The sequence below is a fragment of the Orycteropus afer genome, unplaced genomic scaffold (genome assembly GCF_000298275.1).
Source record: "Orycteropus afer afer isolate SDZICR_OR568_19922 unplaced genomic scaffold, OryAfe1.0 scaffold00015, whole genome shotgun sequence".
Lineage (NCBI taxonomy): Eukaryota > Metazoa > Chordata > Mammalia > Tubulidentata > Orycteropodidae > Orycteropus > Orycteropus afer.
Genome location: NW_006921602.1, coordinates 11,605,600 through 11,623,560, shown reverse-complemented (window position 1 = coordinate 11,623,560; position 17,961 = coordinate 11,605,600). Strand labels below are relative to the sequence as shown.

At 46.1% G+C, this 17,961-nt stretch overlaps 1 protein-coding gene across 1 annotated transcript; it reads right to left on the bottom strand.

The window, feature by feature from the left end:
• Nucleotides 1–2,100: 2,100 nt before the first annotated feature.
• On the bottom strand, nt 2,101–13,503 carry OAZ2 (ornithine decarboxylase antizyme 2). Its single transcript, XM_007957830.2, is given in 6 exon segments — nt 2,101–2,231; nt 2,459–2,544; nt 3,295–3,470; nt 4,636–4,716; nt 4,718–4,793; nt 13,484–13,503. Coding segments are annotated over 6 exon segments (570 nt in total).
• Nucleotides 13,504–17,961: the final 4,458 nt, after the last annotated feature.

The following is a 17,961-nucleotide window of genomic DNA, read 5'->3' as shown; positions in this document are numbered from 1 at the left end:
AAGGACTTTTTCCTTTATCTCTGAATTGTAGATTCCTTGGGTCTGAAGTTAACATCTGAATCCTAAACTGCCTTCATGTAGATATTGGCCATTGTCAGCATTCCTGTGTATCTATCGTAACCATTTTCAGTCACTACCTTCAGGCTGCCTATTGGGGTTAGCTTCTTACTGGTGGACATCTTCAGGCCCTTTGGATTTCAGTGGAATTTCTCTAGGCCCAGACCTGCTTTAGTAATACTTGGGGGAGGGCTTTTTTTTGCAGTCAATTCTTTTGATGAATACCAAGTGGAGTACAAGATTAATAGCTTGGTCCATAGTAGAAACACAAGTAAGCTCCAAGAATAATATGAAAATCTGCCAGAGACCCTTAGAAAAACTAAAGATAGCCATAGCTCAACAGTGGACATTCCAGAACTAAAGGAGATAGAAGGACATGCCCAGAACTCCACTTGGAAAAAAAGAAATAGGGAAAAATGCTAGTAAGCCCTTGAGAAATTAAGAGAGAACATAGGTGAAGGGAATGATAGCCCTGCAGAGCTCCTGAGAACTTACTCATCGGCTGGTGGTACCAGAGGATGGAAGCCATGCCTTAAGGCATTGGGCTCCAAGAGGAGGAAAGGATCTTCCTAGGGAAGGTGTATGTTTCCTTTAAAGACTTCCAGGAATGGGAATGTTAGGAAGCTCCATGCAAAAGCGAAGACTGTTTCAGGGCCCAGCCTTCTGTAAAAAAGAAGGGCTTAGCTTCTCTTCTGGATGAAGTCGATGTGTGTGCACCTGTCTCTAGGGACTCTGGCATGTGTCTTAGACTCCTAGCAACCCCACATTTCATGGTGTAATGTGTCCCCAGAGACCTCGGCCAGTTTATCTCCCCTGCTGCACTGCAGATTTTTTCTGTACACCTACTAGATTAACCCCTGCACCTCAAAAGGCAGTAATGGTAGGGAAGTGGTCCTGGTATAGGAATAAAGAACCAACCAACCACAACGTTAAATTCGTTTATTGACACAGTAACACAACACACTTGCCTCCCTGGCACCCCCACCCCCACCCATTCACCCAAACGAGATCTCTCCCCCTTCGTCCCCCCTTCAAACAAGCTGTTCAGTGAAAACAGAAAAAGGCAGGCCACCTCTACACCCCCTTTCCTACCCCTAGGTCTGTGGAGCAGGGTCGCAGGTACTATTCAGAACCTGTTAGGGAGAAGAGACAGTTACCACTACACTTTGCCAGCCAAAGGCATCCAGTCCCTAAGAATAGATTCTCCCACAGCTCCCAGGCCCTGAGTTGCTATTCCTCCTCCTCTCTGCTCTTAGTGACTCTAGGAAGGAGACCTTGGGGCCTGGGCCTATAGCCAGGAGCAAGAACTCCTAGCAATAATTGGTATTTGGCTAGTGTTTTTTTAAGGCCCAGGCACCCCCAAAAAAGCCCTGGGGGTGGGAGTGAACTTCAGTGCCCCTATTTAAAATGCATTGATAACATTTAACAGATTAAGCCGACTTAACCAGATGCCAGAATAACACCAAGCTGTAAAGAAGGAGGGGTCAGACCTGCTTAATCCAGGCCAGACACAAATGCACAGAGAAGCCCAGGTGGAGTGTCAAAAAAAACAATCCAAGGACACTGCCCAGGGGCTAAAAAGCCTATACCCAGGAGCCCCCTGGGTGCTAAGAAGCAGGGAAAGAAAAATACGCAAGTCTTAAAACCAAAAAAGAAAGCCCAACAGCAGGGGAACCTGAGCCTAGCAGTGCTGCCCACTAGCCCTCCAGCCCTCACCCTGGGCCCAGACAGCCCCTCCCTCTAGCAATGTCCTCCCCTAGGCTAGATAGAGCACGTCACACAGCGCAGTTTAAAAAGCTTCTAATGCCAGTTCATAAACATCTTCATTTACTATTGGTGATTACATGTGAATAATATGTTTATACTGTTCTTTATGGAAAACAATTTCGACAAGTCAACTCCAAGAACACAATAGGCAACCCTCACCCTGAGCCCCTCTGCGTCCTTCCCTAGAGAGCAAGGAGCCCCCTCCTCAGTCCCAGGGCTGCCTGACCTTCCCCTCTTCCCCCACGTGGCTCTTGGGCAAAGCATCCTCCATGACCATTAGTCCTCATCGGACAAGTTCTGGTCCAGGGGGTAAACCATGAACATCACATCTGGCCGAGAGGGAACACAGGGATGGCCTGGACGAACAATCTCAAAGCCCAAGAAGCTGAAGGTCTTCAGGAGTGGAGCTGCAGAAGACAGTGTGGAAAGAATTCTGATGAACATAAGGGTAGCTCAGATCAAGGGAACATCCAAAACAAAGATGGAACAAATAAGCCCTTTGTAACCCTTGGGGCACCACCCTCCATGAATTCCCAGGGTTTGTAAGGCCCAACCTCTCTGTACAGAAGCCCCCTTCTCCTCCCTAGAACCTCACTGTCTGGGCAGTAGGTCTTAGGCTACTTTGACTCCTCACCTCTGTCTTCTCGGCCCTTCCTGAAGCAGATGAAGACGTAGTTCACTTTCATCTTTTCTTCAGCAAACTCTAGTAGTGCTAACAATCTGCAAGAGGCAAAGAAAAAGACTCAGACCCACTCCCCTAGACCTCCTTCCCATCTGTCCCCCCAGGGAGGGGGGTTGGGACACAGCCAGTATTATAAATAGTGAAGTTCCTGTTTCAAGACCATAGGAACCTTTAGTTTAGCCACAACCACTGAGAATGATTACTGAATCATCTCTTCTGAAAATGGGTTCTTCATCTGAAATTAACACAAACTTAACTAATGCAGTTCACAAGATAAGTGTTTAGTGCCTAGAAAGAGAATTCAGCTCTTAGGGGTCCTGCAAGATTTCCATGGTTGGATGATAACTTGCCCGAGAAGGACCCTGGGCCCTAACACTACCTGCAAGGATTTCCTAAAGAGGTTGGGGCCACTCAACATAACTCCCTCCTCAGAACAGTTTTGACATCTGGCTGTTGGGGAGCCTGGCCCAACCCAGTGAAAGCCCACTGTGTACCTAAGCTTCCTGGCCTTTGAACTACATCATTGTATGGCAGATCAAGGGAGATTTAGCATCTACTGCAAAGAATGAACCAGGGGCAATTAACTGGCAGAGATTTCATTAATAATGATCGGCTTTAATTATAATTAGAACAGGTCTGTTGCACTAGCTAAAAATAACCTATTACAAAATGCTATGTGCTTGGGAAGCCTAGAGCTAGGGGAGAAGGCCCAGATGCCCCCTCATCTCTTATCCCCAGTATATGCACCTCCTCTGGAACAGGACCTCCTTTCCCCATTTACTCCTTACCCTTCTTTGCTCCCATCAGCTAATAATCCATCTGGAATTTCTACAAACAGGCTCTGGCTGGACAGGACTGCATCCCAGGAAGAGACCTTCACCTCAGTGACCTCATACTGGAAATGGATGATGTGAGGTTTTCCATCATTCACGGGGAGGTCCTGGGTCACAGTAAGCTTCTCGTCCTGGGAAGGAAAGTGGGGCAGAGGACCAGGTCACTGCTGCTCTGACCACATCACATGCTCTGTAACTGAGGTGGTACTGGGAGTCCCCTTGCTCCAATCACAGGGTAGCATGGGACAGAAGCACCCTGAAAATGCAGAGCTATATGCTGGCCAAATGGAGCCATCACTCATTGGCACTGAAATTCAAAGCCAGTGTAACATGAAGGGAATACGGACTAGGTGTCCACTGGGTGCCAAATACTGTGCATGTGCTTCACAATCACGTGAAGCAGGCATTAGTGTCCTGTCCCCATCTTAAACAGGAGGTACTAAGACCCATGCCAATTAGGTAACTGACCCAAGACTCCACAGCTAGTAAATGACAGAGCTGAGTTCACCAGGTTGCCCTAACTCCAAAGTCCATGCCATTTCCCGGCCCTCTCTGAAAGGGAAACATGAAAAATAATGAGGACATGTGAGGGCTTGGCAGGGGCCAGGCTCAACTAAAGCCTGCTTCTAGGTGGGCTGCAGGGTCCCTGTTAGCTCACCTGGGCATAATCTCATGAGATCAGAGCTCAGGTACCCTGCTATCCTTCGATTCCAGTCTTGGGGAAATTCTAAACCAACTTGTGGGAGCAAATCATAGATGATTAAAAGGTAGCAGCAGATAACTAGCTGCTTCAGCCCAGATCAGTCTTTTTCTCTTGGGGAGAAAAAAGGAAAGATGTTGAAGCAGTTCCCTAAAGTTTTCCAAAGCTACTGGACCATATCTTGCACTGCCAGGTAGTAGGTGATTGAGATGTGAGACCGCCTCTCCTTACTGCCCATCTACACACCACCTCCCACCCCCAGCATCAAGCTCCCGGCACTTAAGGCAAACTGAGGAGTAGCATCAAGAAATGCTCTTGTGTCATTCCCACGTAGGACCCTGAAACAGCACTATTCGAGTGCTAGCCGCCAAGCTGAGAAAATGGCAGGGTGTTCGCTTGGTGCTGATACCCTCCCTGCCCTACTATTCTCCAGAAGTCTCCTAGCAGCCTCTATCCAAAGAGTCCATCCTAATCCCCACATTCATTTGGCCTAAGAAACCAAAGCCTGAAGAACTAAAGAAAGTGATTACTGTCCTTGAGCTCAGTGGTGTCTGAGAAGGCTCTCCCCCAAGCCTTCTAACCTAGGTCCTCCTTACCTTATATATTAGAGCTGAGAGAGAAGGATCCCTGCTGCCCCCTCGCCCACCGGGGATCTTCGACAGTGGGTGAGGGGCATCAGGAGCACCACAGAGGCCCCGGAACAATGTGCCTGCAGCACTGGAGCTGGGGACAGTTACTCAAAGGCAAAATACTACTGCAAGAGACAGAAAAGGTGAGACAGTAAACACCAAGACTTGAAGATTTCATGTGATATCCCACCTCAACCCCTGCCCTGCTCTCCCTAAACAAGTGCTCTAAGACTACACACACCACTGCCCTACTTCCTTCAGCTTCAGCTTCCAGACTACCTAAGAGAACAGAACCCACCACCTTGCAGAGGCAGAGGGAGTCTGGATGGATATGTCTGACCAGAGCACCATCTGTCAAATATTTTTAAACAAACTTTGTGGCACTGGGCAGACCCTGGAGGAACCAGATCAGGGCTTGCTAACTAGACAAAGGCTGCCTGGGAGTTCACAGTACCCCACCCCACCCCACCCCACCCCCCAATCTTTTCTCACCCCAACAGTGGCTCAACAACTATGTGGCAGAATCACAGTCTACACAGTCACTTCAGGCTGGAGAACAGAGGCATATGGGCTGAGTACCATGTCCCTGAGGAACTCCAAAGGCCACCTTCCCAATGATGGCCCATTCCCCCATCTGAGCAAAGAACGTGGAACAAGAAATCACTTACCCAAATCCCGCTAGGGTCAAGAACTGAATTAAATCCAGGGGTGTGGCTCCCAAAGCAGAGGTGCACTAACGCACATACAGTAGTATGGTATTTGAGTTTGTCCCTGGCATGCCACTAAATGCTGGACTTCCTTGCACTTCTTTGCTAGAATCTGACCTAGGCATGGGAGTTTGGCAATACTGATGTGGTCAGGTTGGGGAGTAAGGGGAGGTTCTGGGAGGAGGCATACGTGCTACGACCTGAGGAAGGAAGTCAATAATCAGATGGATTAGAGAAAGTGAAAGGCTCCTGAAGGAGTTCCCTATCACCTCCAGGTATGTGCCCTTAACGGCCACCAGAGCTCCAAATGTGCTCCACTGCCTCTGTGTACCCAACTTAGTGGCTCCTTTACACTGAGATGCCACTAAGCTCACTCCTGGGCAAAGGGCAAGTGAAGCAGGGACAAAGGCCAGCTGTGCACCATGACCCAGCAACAGGCCTGTCCTAGAGCCCCAACACACCAGCCTCAGGGTGCTGGACTTAGACATTGGGGAGGGGGGCGGTTTATACCACAGGACTCAGTGAATGCTATAAATCAGGGCTTTTTCCTGAAAGCCAGTTATAAAATGGTATGAGGCACCATTCCTCACACTGTACTCTATGGCATAGCATCCCAGATTTTGGCTCTTCTATCCAAAATGACAAAATGAACTCACACCTGACATGGCAATGGTACAATAACCAAAGGGACAGCCTATGTAGACCCTTAGTACTGTTATATGCCGTCAAGTCATCTCCGACTCATAGCGACCCCTCCTTGGGTTTCCAAGGCAGTTACCACTACGGAAGTAGATTGCCCAACCTTCCAAGGAGTGGCTGGTGGGTTTGAACTGCCAGCCTTCTGGTTAGCAGTCAAGTGCCTTAGGCACTATGCCACCAGAGCCCTTAATACTAGCAGACTTGTATTGGCACCTGAAATCCCTCACTGCTTTAGCTCAAGTTTCCTAGGGCCGAAGAGTATATCTAGAAATGTCTTTGGTAAATGGAGTTCCCAGGGCATGATGGGCTGGAGCAGTATCAACACCTGAGAGTGATAACCACATGCCACACCCCTGCCTCCTCTGGAAAACCTCAGCATCCTTATCTCCCCCATGCTTGGTCTCACCAACAGCTAACAGAAGGGGCATAACAGAGGACTATGCTGCTGGACAATGAGCTATTTGATCCCTCTTCCAATGTGTGAAGGCGCAGAATAATAGAGTGTCCAGGCAGGAAAAAATAAGATGAGGGGTTTCCCCAAGAAAGGCACACGTAGGCCCCACATGATTCCCTTCCCACCCATTTCCTAGTGGCAACTTCTCGCCTATACCGAGGTTCATGCAGGATCAGCAGGGAGACTGACCCACAGAAGAAAGCTGGCTTGCTTATATTGGTCAGTGGAGCTCCCCAAGGACTGGGCAAATTCCCTCTGGAGTAGACAGATGAGACATAGCCCTCTATGCCAAGTGAGCTGCTTGGGTTCACAAGACACACAGATCACCAAGGCCCCTGCAATTCTAGAATCCTGCTGCCAACTCACTTAACTTCAGACTCCTAGTTGCAGAAGAATTACTACTCCACCCAGTCTTTAGATGGGAAAGCCCCATCCAAGCCCTGTCCTGCATACCCAACCATCATTTTGAGTCTGAGCCAATTTTTACTTACAAATGGCAGAAGCAATGAGGTCAACATACAGAATAAGGTGAGGTGTTTTTTGTTTTTTGCTTTAAGATCCAGAATCTCTTTTCCTAGAAATAATCTGGGGCATCTATTCCAGCACTAATCTTTGAGTTCTTGATATTTCTGGTTTCCTGATTTCTCTCCTCTTCAAATAAATGCAAGAAGTCTATGCTATGGTAACAAATCATTTAATTTCCTCACACAAGGATCCTGGAGACTCTTCCTCCTCCTCTCCCACAAAGTCTGCAGCAAAGCGTGTGTGTGTGTGTGTGTGTGTGTGTGTTTGAGAGTGGGGGTGGAGTGATATTTCAAGCCCGGACCCTGCAATCTAATTCCAGTTCCCTAAGAGAAACAGCTGGGGTTCAGGATAAGCTTCATAGACAGTAGACCACAATCAATAATTATATTCACCGTCCATCATAATGGATCTGATTTTAGTTATTTACTGTGAATGGCAAATTGCTTCTCTTTCAAAAAACCTGGTTTTCATTTCTGAAGTGAGAAGGGACTAGAAATGGGTACAAATGTAGTAATTAAAGGAATTAAAAAAAAACATTAAATTGCCCAGCAATGGCCTTCTCTTCTTAAATTGGCTTTTGTGTTCAAAATGGTATTGTGGCAAAACATGCCACCAACCCCCACTGGGAACAATGAATCCTGTAGGAACTTAGGTACAAAAGAAAGCAGCTTCTAAACCAGACCCTCCTATCAAAAGATTCAAACCAGGTTAGGTTTGATATTCACTTTAGTTCTGTTTCTAACTGTCCCCGAAGCCCAGCTTTTTCCCATCCTTCCTCACATCCTGTTCACTCCACTGGGGAGCAGACATGGTTTAATCACTACCACCACAAAGATGATTTAAGATGCTCCGTCCAGAAGCTGTAAAAAGCAGGCCAATTAAAGAGAATCAAATGTATCAGACTGAACCCAGACATCCAGCTAGGCTGGTCCTGCTTTTGAAAGAGAAGGAAAAAAATACAGCACACTTGAAGTGAGAGTGTCAAGTATCCAGCATCCCAGTCAACTCAGAAGAGAGATGGATGATTGGAGCCAATCTGTTGGTGCCTTTTATTTTTTCCGCTGTTATCAGACATGCCCTTGGAAACATTCTTAGGGATAACACAGTATATGAGAGCTCCACTATACCACATACTGGTGTCCCCTAATTTAAAGCATTCTGTGAAACTTGCCTGAAATGTCCTTAGCAGGTTATAATTTCATATAGTGGTTACAAACAGACATACAATATAAGCAGCAGATGTATTCCTTGGGGAATGCTGATGGCAAATCAAATTTTTATCATTCAAATCCTACTTAAAATCTCCAGTGTACTTACTATTTAAAGAAATTAACCTTTCTCCTGATAAAATAAAGCATCTCCTGTTAAAGGAAAAATCACTTCCAGTTGACTTTGATGTCAATTTTGATTTTTATATTTGGTTTGCTCAATGTAGGATACAGCAGAATAGAGATTTAATATAAAAGTTATTCTGTGGCAAGCTTCTATTCAGCTACAAATACTTAAATTCAAATTCTCCTTGACAGGCTTTTGGTAAGTTTCACTTGAATCGGCAGCTCCTTAGCTTGTTCAAGTCTGCACCCTTTCTCTCTGGTTTCCAATACCTGTCAGAAGGCCCTGGTATGACTGACCTTTTGGCATCAAGTGAAAAGACACAAAAATTACATTCCTAGTACTCTTCTTTCACTTCCCACTTTCAGCCTCTTCTAACTCTTTCATGTCTCCGCCTTGCATCACAGAACCCTTTCTAGGGTGCCCTAACCTCCCTCACACAGGCTGCTTTTACTCTGAGACTAGAAAATGTCTCTGATAACTAATCCTTTTGTAAGGGGGACCAATCCAGGGCTGTCATCACACTTAGCCAAAAAGAGGAAGAAAGGTGGGAGGTGATGGCCACCTTCAGTCTAGTGTAACTGTACAGGCTGATTCCCATTTGCCAACCCCCCTTCCATATGAGAAAGGGGCTCTGGGCAGATGCCAGGCTTAAGTCATTTCACTGGGGCTGTTTGCATTCCAAAGGGAGTCTACTTGCTAAGCAAGATTATAAAGAAAATGACATCACCACTCTGAATCACAGATTGAAGCTAAACTGGGTTTTGGTTGCTTTTCTACAAGAAACACACTTATGGCAACAGCTAGGGGATCTGTGCCTCGGAGGTTTGTTTCTCTTCCTTAAGACAGATTTTACTACACAACTGACATCAGCACATCTTACAACAAAGGTAAGCACAGTCACATATGCTACCAGAGGTGGCTGGATAGCTTGGGGATCATGCTTTAAGATTTTAATTTTACATCTTCAGTACCTAGATCTAGTTTGTATAGTAAGCTCATAACCCAGTGCCAGCCTTCTGTCCCAGGACAGATTTACTTCATTGTTTATATAGTATCAAAGACCTGGGGTATTTTCTTAAGGCTTATCTTCTACTAAGTTATCTTATTCTGCTGCTGCTAACAAGAAACTACCTGTTTGTTCACTTCAAGTAACAAAATTCTTGCTCACCTACTCAGCCATTTCTGGTCTATCAATTAGGCTTCATAGCCTTCCGAATCATGGCACCAACTTGAATCAACACTGCATACTGTTTCAAAAAGGGATGAATTACTCTTCTAGACATGCACATTTGTAACATCCCTCTACCCCACTCCTGAGTCCCCTTTTTGTATTTCTGAGCAGCTCCAAGACTAAATTTGGATTTCTTGGCAGAGTGGGGAATTGCTATTATTAGTCCACAATACTTTCTAAAGCATACCTCCGATATGGGGGGATTGCTGACTATACTAGTCTTTTTGTGGGGTAACCTTGAAGGCACATCCTAGGAAAACTGGCTCACCCTACAAGCCCACACCCAATAAGCCATAGTGTTATTAAATACAGAATAACCAAAACCAAATTATATGGGGAAAGACAGAATTCCACTGCCTAGAAAACCAGTGCAGATGCTCATGGCAGCTCTGGTGTGCTCTTGTGCCTTGCCCACCCCTCCAAAAAAAATTATCCGTAGAACCAAATGCTTTTCCCCACAGCCCATCAACACACAGACTGATTATAATATAGTTATCAAGCCAGGACTAGATCTTCTCCACATAGTGTACTATCACAGAGTACTAAGCAAGCCCTAGACAGAAACTCTCCTTGTCCCCACAAATCCAGGGAGAAAGGCTACACAGATCTAACAATCATTTCCTTGCATCTAAACCTCATGTTCAAAAGTCATAATAAAGGTGCTTGTACTTATGTCTTCTTCCCTCCCCCATCATCAGGAATTTTGACATTTTGAAGGTACCAATCAGAACAAGACTGGAAAGGAAGAGCCTTGTTTTCAAAACACACTGCCTGCTCCCCTGCAACTATTTCTTCCAGGAAACTGGGTCTCCACCTCTCCAGTAGTTAGTTCGTGGGAGCCAGGGAAACTGGAAATCCCATCCCCCATCCAATGGGAGAGCTAAACTCCCAGCCAGCTCCCTTCTCAGTGGATACAAAACACCAAGAGCACAGACTGAGAACATCCGGCTCTTATCAGAATCCCTATTAGGGCTCTACCAGGATTCCTTTTACAAAGTTAGGGGCAGGACAGAAGAGGCTGGAAAACATGTTATGGAGACAGGATTGCCATAACTCAAAGAAACCAGACACCCTGCACACACCACCCCACCCCCAGGCCAAAGTGGAGGAGCCTGATCCAAGGGCTCACTCCTTCCCAGGCCCTGGCAAGCCGGCTGGCTCCTCCCTCCACCTGCCTTTCATACAGCCAAGCCCCTCAAATTACTAACGCACTAAGCAAGGGCCCTGGAGACAAGCAAGCCTGTTTTGCCACTTAGGAAGCTGGAAGGAATTTTCACGTTAAGCTAACCCAACCCCCTCTTTTACATGTAAGCACACTAGCTAAGCCAGAACCAGAATTCAGGTCTCTCAATCTCAGTCTGTGAAGACCCTTATGTATTGGTCCCAAGCGCTCAACTTCTCCAGGGCTCAACCTGCAAAGGACTTGTCATCTAAGACCAGCTCAGTCCACTCTATCTTCCAATCCCTACTGTGGAGACACAAAAACATCAGACCAGAAAAAAAAAATCCATGTTACATATCCCTTCAGTGGGTTGTCCTGTAGGTTCCTCTGCTTCCCTCCACCCCTGCACTTCCTCCTGCAGTCTCTCATACCTGCCATCTATCCTCAGCACACACAGCCTTTACCACAAGTAACACCTTTTGCATTCAGCACCAAAAAGTATATATCCACCTCCACCTCCACAGTTCCAAAGGGACTGGTTAAAGAAAATGGAGTAAGCGAGAAAAAGGAATGCAAAGAGGAAAGAAAATATAACAGCAGAATGGGATTGTGGGTAAAGAGGGCTTGGGAGGCAGGGATAATGGGTCAGCTAGGAACAGAACAAACCAGGAAATGGGGAGTTTATTTTCTTTCTGTATGTAGGAAAGAAGTGAGGGGGATAAGGGGAGAGACAGTCTGAAAATTGATAGGGAAAAAAAAAGACTAATGGCTGAGAACTGAGTAAAACTCAAGATAGAATTTAAGAGGTTGTTGAGGGTACCCTGGGTATTTCTGAGTAGTACCTGAGAAAGACTAAGAAATCCCTGAAGGAAATAAGGCCTTAGTCAATAGAGAAAGGGCTGACATCCCTAAAGGAATATGATGGGAAGGGCTGAGGCTTTTTGGGGGGTGAGGACGGGCAGTGTTTCTCAACCCCAGATGCACATTAGAAAAAATTACTTGAGGAGCTTTAAAAATTATACTAATAACCAAGCTCCATCCCAAGCCAGTTAGACCAAATCTTAGAAGGTGGGATTGAGGTGAGTGATCTTGCAAATGTGCAGCCACAATGAAAAACAGAAAAAAAATCTGAAAACTCAAGAGTATTAAAGGATGCTCCTGCTGAAGGGGTAGGAAACAGAAAGTTAGATACCATTTTAGTGAGAAGGAAGCCCAAATTTGAGAACCATGAATAACAGAGCCTTAGATGAATAAAAGCAATAAAGAATAAGGAAGGCCATGTTTGTGAAAGGAACTAAAGTCTAGTTTCAAACAGACCACCGCACAATTTAAGGAGCATTTCCAGGGAATGGATTTGCTTACCAAACAATGAGCTCCAAAAGAGGGGCAGAGGCCATAAGGCAAACTGGGGACAAAGGGTCTTATGTGGGAAACTAATGAGGTTGACTTATTTTGAAGGGGACAGCAAGAGATCTAGGGAAAAAATAAAGAAGGGAATTGGGCTCAAATTGTAAATATAAGCCATCCTGGTATGGAAAAGGCAACTGGAGTTTTAAAAATGTGGAAAATCAAGGGATTATGGAACAGTTAAAGAGAAAAGTTGGAGGCAGAAATAGGGGATATGTTTGAGAGAGAGATGGGTAAGAAGGGCTGCCTAGAAGAAAGGAGAAACAGAGAAGAAAATTGAGAGATGAACTGTGCCTAGTTTGGGAAGGGGGAAGAATACAGGATGTAAGTTTGGAAAACCACTGGTATTCAGTTTCTGAAAGATGTGAAGCCTCTCTCTGCAATTAATGAAGGAAGGCTAGGGTCAGGTTTTGAGGGAGGAAACTTGCAAAGGCCCAGTTTCCAAGTTATGAGGCCAGATTTGAAGTCACTGAAGGTACAAGGAAAAAGGGGTAGTCCTTTAAGGCCTCCACTGGAAGTAGGGTGGCCTGAGTTCTGTGGCACCAATGATCTAAAGATGGGGTTCTGTTGAGATGGGAGGAATTAAGCCCAGTGTTGGAAAAATAAAAGGAATGAAGTTGGGAGAGAGGAAAACTGGGCCTAACTGGGAGTGAGGTGTTGAGGGAAAAAAAGAGGGGAAAAAAAAAGGGGAAAAAATGAAGCTCGAGTGAAGGACCAAGGGGAGGGCTGGGCATGCTGGGAAGACTATTAGGCCTGGGGGACAGAGGGGAGTAGGGGGAGTCGGTGGTAATGATTCCAGTTGAGAAGCTGAAGGATGGAGCCTGAATTGGGTGATGAGAGAGAGGTCTGGTGGGGGAGGGCAGTATGAATTAAGGAAGAGACTTAAAGGGGATGGTTAAGTGACTTAAAAGAGGGAGAAGATTTGAGGAATGGGAAACAATCTGGGGAACCAGGATAAGGGAGAAAGCCTAGTTTGGGGAACAGGGCACCGTTCGGCAGTGCTGAAAGGACAAGGGGACCTGATTAGAAGGCTGGGTCCGGGTTTGTGGGGGTTTCAGGGCAAAAGGCCCGGATGAGGGGGATGGGCCGGGCTAGGGGGAGGGGGCTACAGGACCCAAGGAGGCCCAGTTGTGGGGCTGGGGCTCGAATTAGGGTAGCTGGAGTGGGGACCGGACCCGGTGGGGGGTGGATGGGGCCCTGTGGAGAGGGGAGGAGCCAGCTGGGTGGTGGCGGAGGAGGCCCTCTGGAGAAGATGAGGGGAGGACGAGGGCGAGAAGCCTGGGCCGGGCCGTTACCTGTCCTGGGTGTTTATCATCCTCGGCGGCTCTGCTCAGGGTGGGAGGAGGCGGCGCAGGGAGTGGGTAGGTGGATGAGTGGGTAGGTGTGGGGTCGCGCGCGTGGGGCCGATCGCTGCGGGCTAAGTCCCTGTCAGGCCGCGGGCCGAGAGCCCTCCTCCTGCCTCAGCGAGCGCCTGCCTCCAACTGACCCTCCCCGGCCGCCGCCGACGCCACCGCAACCGCCCCGCCCCCGAGTGTCTCATCTGCATAGCCCCACCCCAGAGCCGCGCGGTATCCTGGGAAACTGGGGCCCACAACAAAGGGCAAAGCACCGCCCCACCTCCGCGCAGGCGCACCAAGGGCCAATAGGAGGAGGGGGAGGGGGCCTCGGGATGAAGAGTGGCTTTGGGGGTTTTACTGGCGAGTGGTTCCCGTCTATGTGTCGTAAGCGTTGCTTCGTCTAGCATTTCCTGAGGACTGACTCGCTCTCGTCTTCGTCCTTACTTCTTGTTTTCGTGGATCCAGCAAGGCGATGTAATTTGTAGATCCTGGGAGGATATTTTATTAAAACAAAATCAGAAACCGAAGAGTGCTACAAACTTAGTAGCATCATTCTCAGTCACATCCTAGTTACCTTACCTCACAATGCAGATCAGTAACCTAAGCTGTCAGCTATGAACAGTCTCTGCACCTTGACTACACATGTCCAATGGTCAAGGCCCCAATCACTGATTCTTGGTCACCTCAAGCCAAATCTCTGTAGGTCACAATCACAGTCACCTCACAGAAATTGTGAAAGGCACCATTAATAATTTGTTCACAATCACCTCAGATCACAATCAATGCAGGCTCCCTTAGATCAATCATGTAAAGCTACTAGGTCACAGTCACCTCACTTCACTATCCTTACAGGTTAGTACCAAAACGTCACAATCATTGGTACACAGACCTCTCAGATCAGGATTACAGTCATTGTAGGTGACAATCAATGCAATCCTCAATGATCCCAACCCTCAGTTCTCAGTCAACTCAGATTGCAATCAAGAGAAGTTGCATTATCTCAAATCACAATGAGTTGCTGTCATCTCAAACCACATTTATTCATTCACTGATTTAACAAATAATTACTGAGCAGCTACTTACTATGTGCTTGAGGCATTGTGCTGGAGTCCAGGAATAGTCAATAGTGAAGGAGACAAGGCTCCTGCCTCAGATGTCACAATCTAGTGAGGGAGCCACACAGAGAGGCCATCATAATATTAGGTAAGTGCTCACTCACAGAGAAAGTAACAAACTGCCTAGGGAATTAGGGACAGCTTTGCTGAAAGGGTAATCACAATCATTACAGATCAGAGGTCACTATGACCCCCAGTTCACATACTTGCGTAACACAAATGACCTATATCAGAGCCATCACAGAATATTATTCTACTTCACAAATACTTTATTTATTTATTTATTTATTAGATGATGAGGGTTCAGGGGCAAAAGAAAGGTTGGTGCTACCAAACAAGGCTTTTCCAGCAAAAAATTAAAAATAAGGCTCATCCCATCCTCTGGTTCACTGTAAGATCTTCTACCTTGTCTCCTTAGCCATCCCTACGTACTCCTCCAAGGTCAAGCCAGGTGTGTTCTTACACTGTTGTTGTTAGGTGCTGGCAAGTCGGTTCTGACTCATACTCTATGAATGACAGAATGAACCACTGCTCAGTCCTGCACCATCCTCACAATCATTGCCACACTTGAGCCCATCGTTACAGCACTGTATCAATCCATCTCATTGGGGGCCTTCCCCTTTTTTACTGACCCTGTACATTTTTACAGTAGTACATAGCAAAATTGGATGATTAACACCAGCCCTGATTTACCCTATCTCATAGTCTCAGAGACCTTAGCAATCCTCCCGGCCCTCAAAGGGAGCTGGGATGGCTCATTTTTGCCAGCCCATCCCTGAAAAAATAAACCTATGGCTTGAGGGACAGTTTTAATATTGAGAACTCACTGTGTCAATAATAATGACCATTTATTGAACATCATACTAAAGTACTAATTTTTACAACTGCTCCCCACCCCAGTTTTATAGATGAAACGAATCAAACCTCAGGGAGATTTATTCTGCTAGCTAATATTTATTGAGGATGTATATCTGCCAGGCAAGTTAATTTATTTGCTCTAACTCAAAGCTAGTAAGCAGTGATTTGACCTCGTTGTCTAATCACGTGTTTTGTCTGGATTCACATAGTGGAGGAGTCAGAAAGTCTCTGCCTAGCTTGCTGTTTGGGGGATTGGCCACCCTGGTGGCCACCTGGTCAGCAAGTAGAAAATTCACAAAAATTGGGAGCCCCTTTCCTCCAACCTATGGTGTCCAATATGTTAGCCACCAGCCACATGTGGCTATTTAAATTTGAATTAATTAAAATGAAATAAAATTTGCAACTCAATTCTTCAGTCCCACTAGCCACATTTCAAGTACTTAATAGCTGCATGTGGCTGGTGGCTACCATATTGGACAGTGCAGATACGAATATTGCTATCATCATAGAAAGTTCTATTGGACAGCATGTTGTATCCCATCATGGCCCTATTCCTATTTACTTCAATCACCACCACAAACTTGAATTCCCACTCAATCTTGATCACCTGCATCCAGGTCCTCACACTGGCAATCTGCCCAACTCTTCTCCTAGCTCCCTGCCCCAGCCACGCCCTTCTACTGTGCCCTCTGCAACCTGTAATCAGCACCCTCTTCCATATCTTCAGCCCTATCTCAGGATGCTGCCTTCACTTCCTTGCCTTACCAGAAACCTGGCTATCATCTAAGGACAGTGCTTCATTGGCAGCCCTCTTAGGTGAATGTTATTTCTCATTTTTGTGTATCTCAGGACAGGAAGTGGATAAATACATTCCTCCTCCACCTTCAATGCCATTTCTAGACCAATGCTTCACCTTCCTTCTATAAAACATCTATTCCTTTAAACCTTTACTACCTGGATATACCATCTTAATTGATGTCATTGATCAACCTCTTGGCTGTTTCCCATTGTTTGGCTCTTGGCTCACTGCCTTTCTCTCCGCCCAATTTTTGTCATATTTGGTGAGCTCAGCATCAGGGAGTTAGGAAAGAGGAGGGTGTGGTTAAAAAAAGGGCAACACCAGGGATCCTTGGGATGTTGGAATTATTCAGTATCTTGACTGTGGTGGTGGATACATAAACCTACACATATGATAAAATTGTATCAAACACACACACACACACACACACACAGATGAGGATAAGTAAAGGTGGGGAAATCTGAATAAGATAGATGGAGTATAACAATGTCAATACCTGGTTGTGATGTAGTTTTGAAAAATATTGCCATCAGGGAAGACTGGGCAAAGTGTATAAGGGATCTCTCTCTATTATTTCTTACAACTGTATGTGAATCTACAATAACCTCAATAAATCTTTCAATTAAAAAAATAATAACAACAAATCTCAACTCCAAACTGATATCCATCTCCACCAAAGACTTCTCATGTCTGGTCACTCCTGGTTGCTAAGCAGCCAAATCCAGAGTCTGCTTTTGTCCTACTAATGGAAGGTTTGGCAGAGTTGACCACTCCTTGCCACCTGAGACACTCTTCTCTCTTCTTTTCTGGGACTCTGTACTCTCCTGAGAAATTCTCTAGTTGCTTTTTCTCAATGTCCTTTCCCAGTTTCACTAACTCTAAAAACAAAACAAACAAAACAGTTGCCATCAAGTCAGTTCTGACTCACAGCATCCCTGTGTGTTTCAGAGTAGAATTGTGTTCCATGGGCTTTTCAGTGGTTGTGATCTTTCAGGAGTAGATCAACAGGCCTTTCTTCCTCGGTGCCTCTAGGTCAGTTCAAACCTCCAACCTTCAGGTTAGTAGTAGAGTGTTTAACCATACGTAACACCTAGGGACTTATCACCAACTCTATCTGACCTCTGAAATGTCAGAGTTCCCCAGAACCCAGTCCTGCGGCCTCTTCTCAATATTCCTAGATGATCTGTGGCAGTTAGGGTTGTGTGTCAACTTGGCTGGGACATGGTTTTGAGTGGCTGAGCAACTGGATGTAGTTATTCCCCATGATGAGATTGGTAATCAGCTCCATGGTGAAATCTGCTGTGACCATCTGAGTAGCTGCCTCCAGGATGTAGCCTGTTTCCAGTAGATACAGGGACTCTTTGAGAAAGATCTTGAGCTTCTTGACACATCTGGATCCTGCATTTGGCTGAGACATCAGTGGTCTGGCATGTTGCCTGCCAATCTTGGGACTACTTCTGGACTGGAACTAGTGGCCTGCCATGTTGCTTGCTAATCTTGGGACTATGCCATTTTACTTGTCAATCTTGGGTCTATCAGCCTCAGCTTTGTGAGTCAGAAAAAGCCCCCATCTCTAATTGAACCCACACCTGTGGCTTCCAACCAAAGAAAAGACAAGCATATGAGTTGAACATTTACCTGAGGTAGATACACTCCTTGGAGAG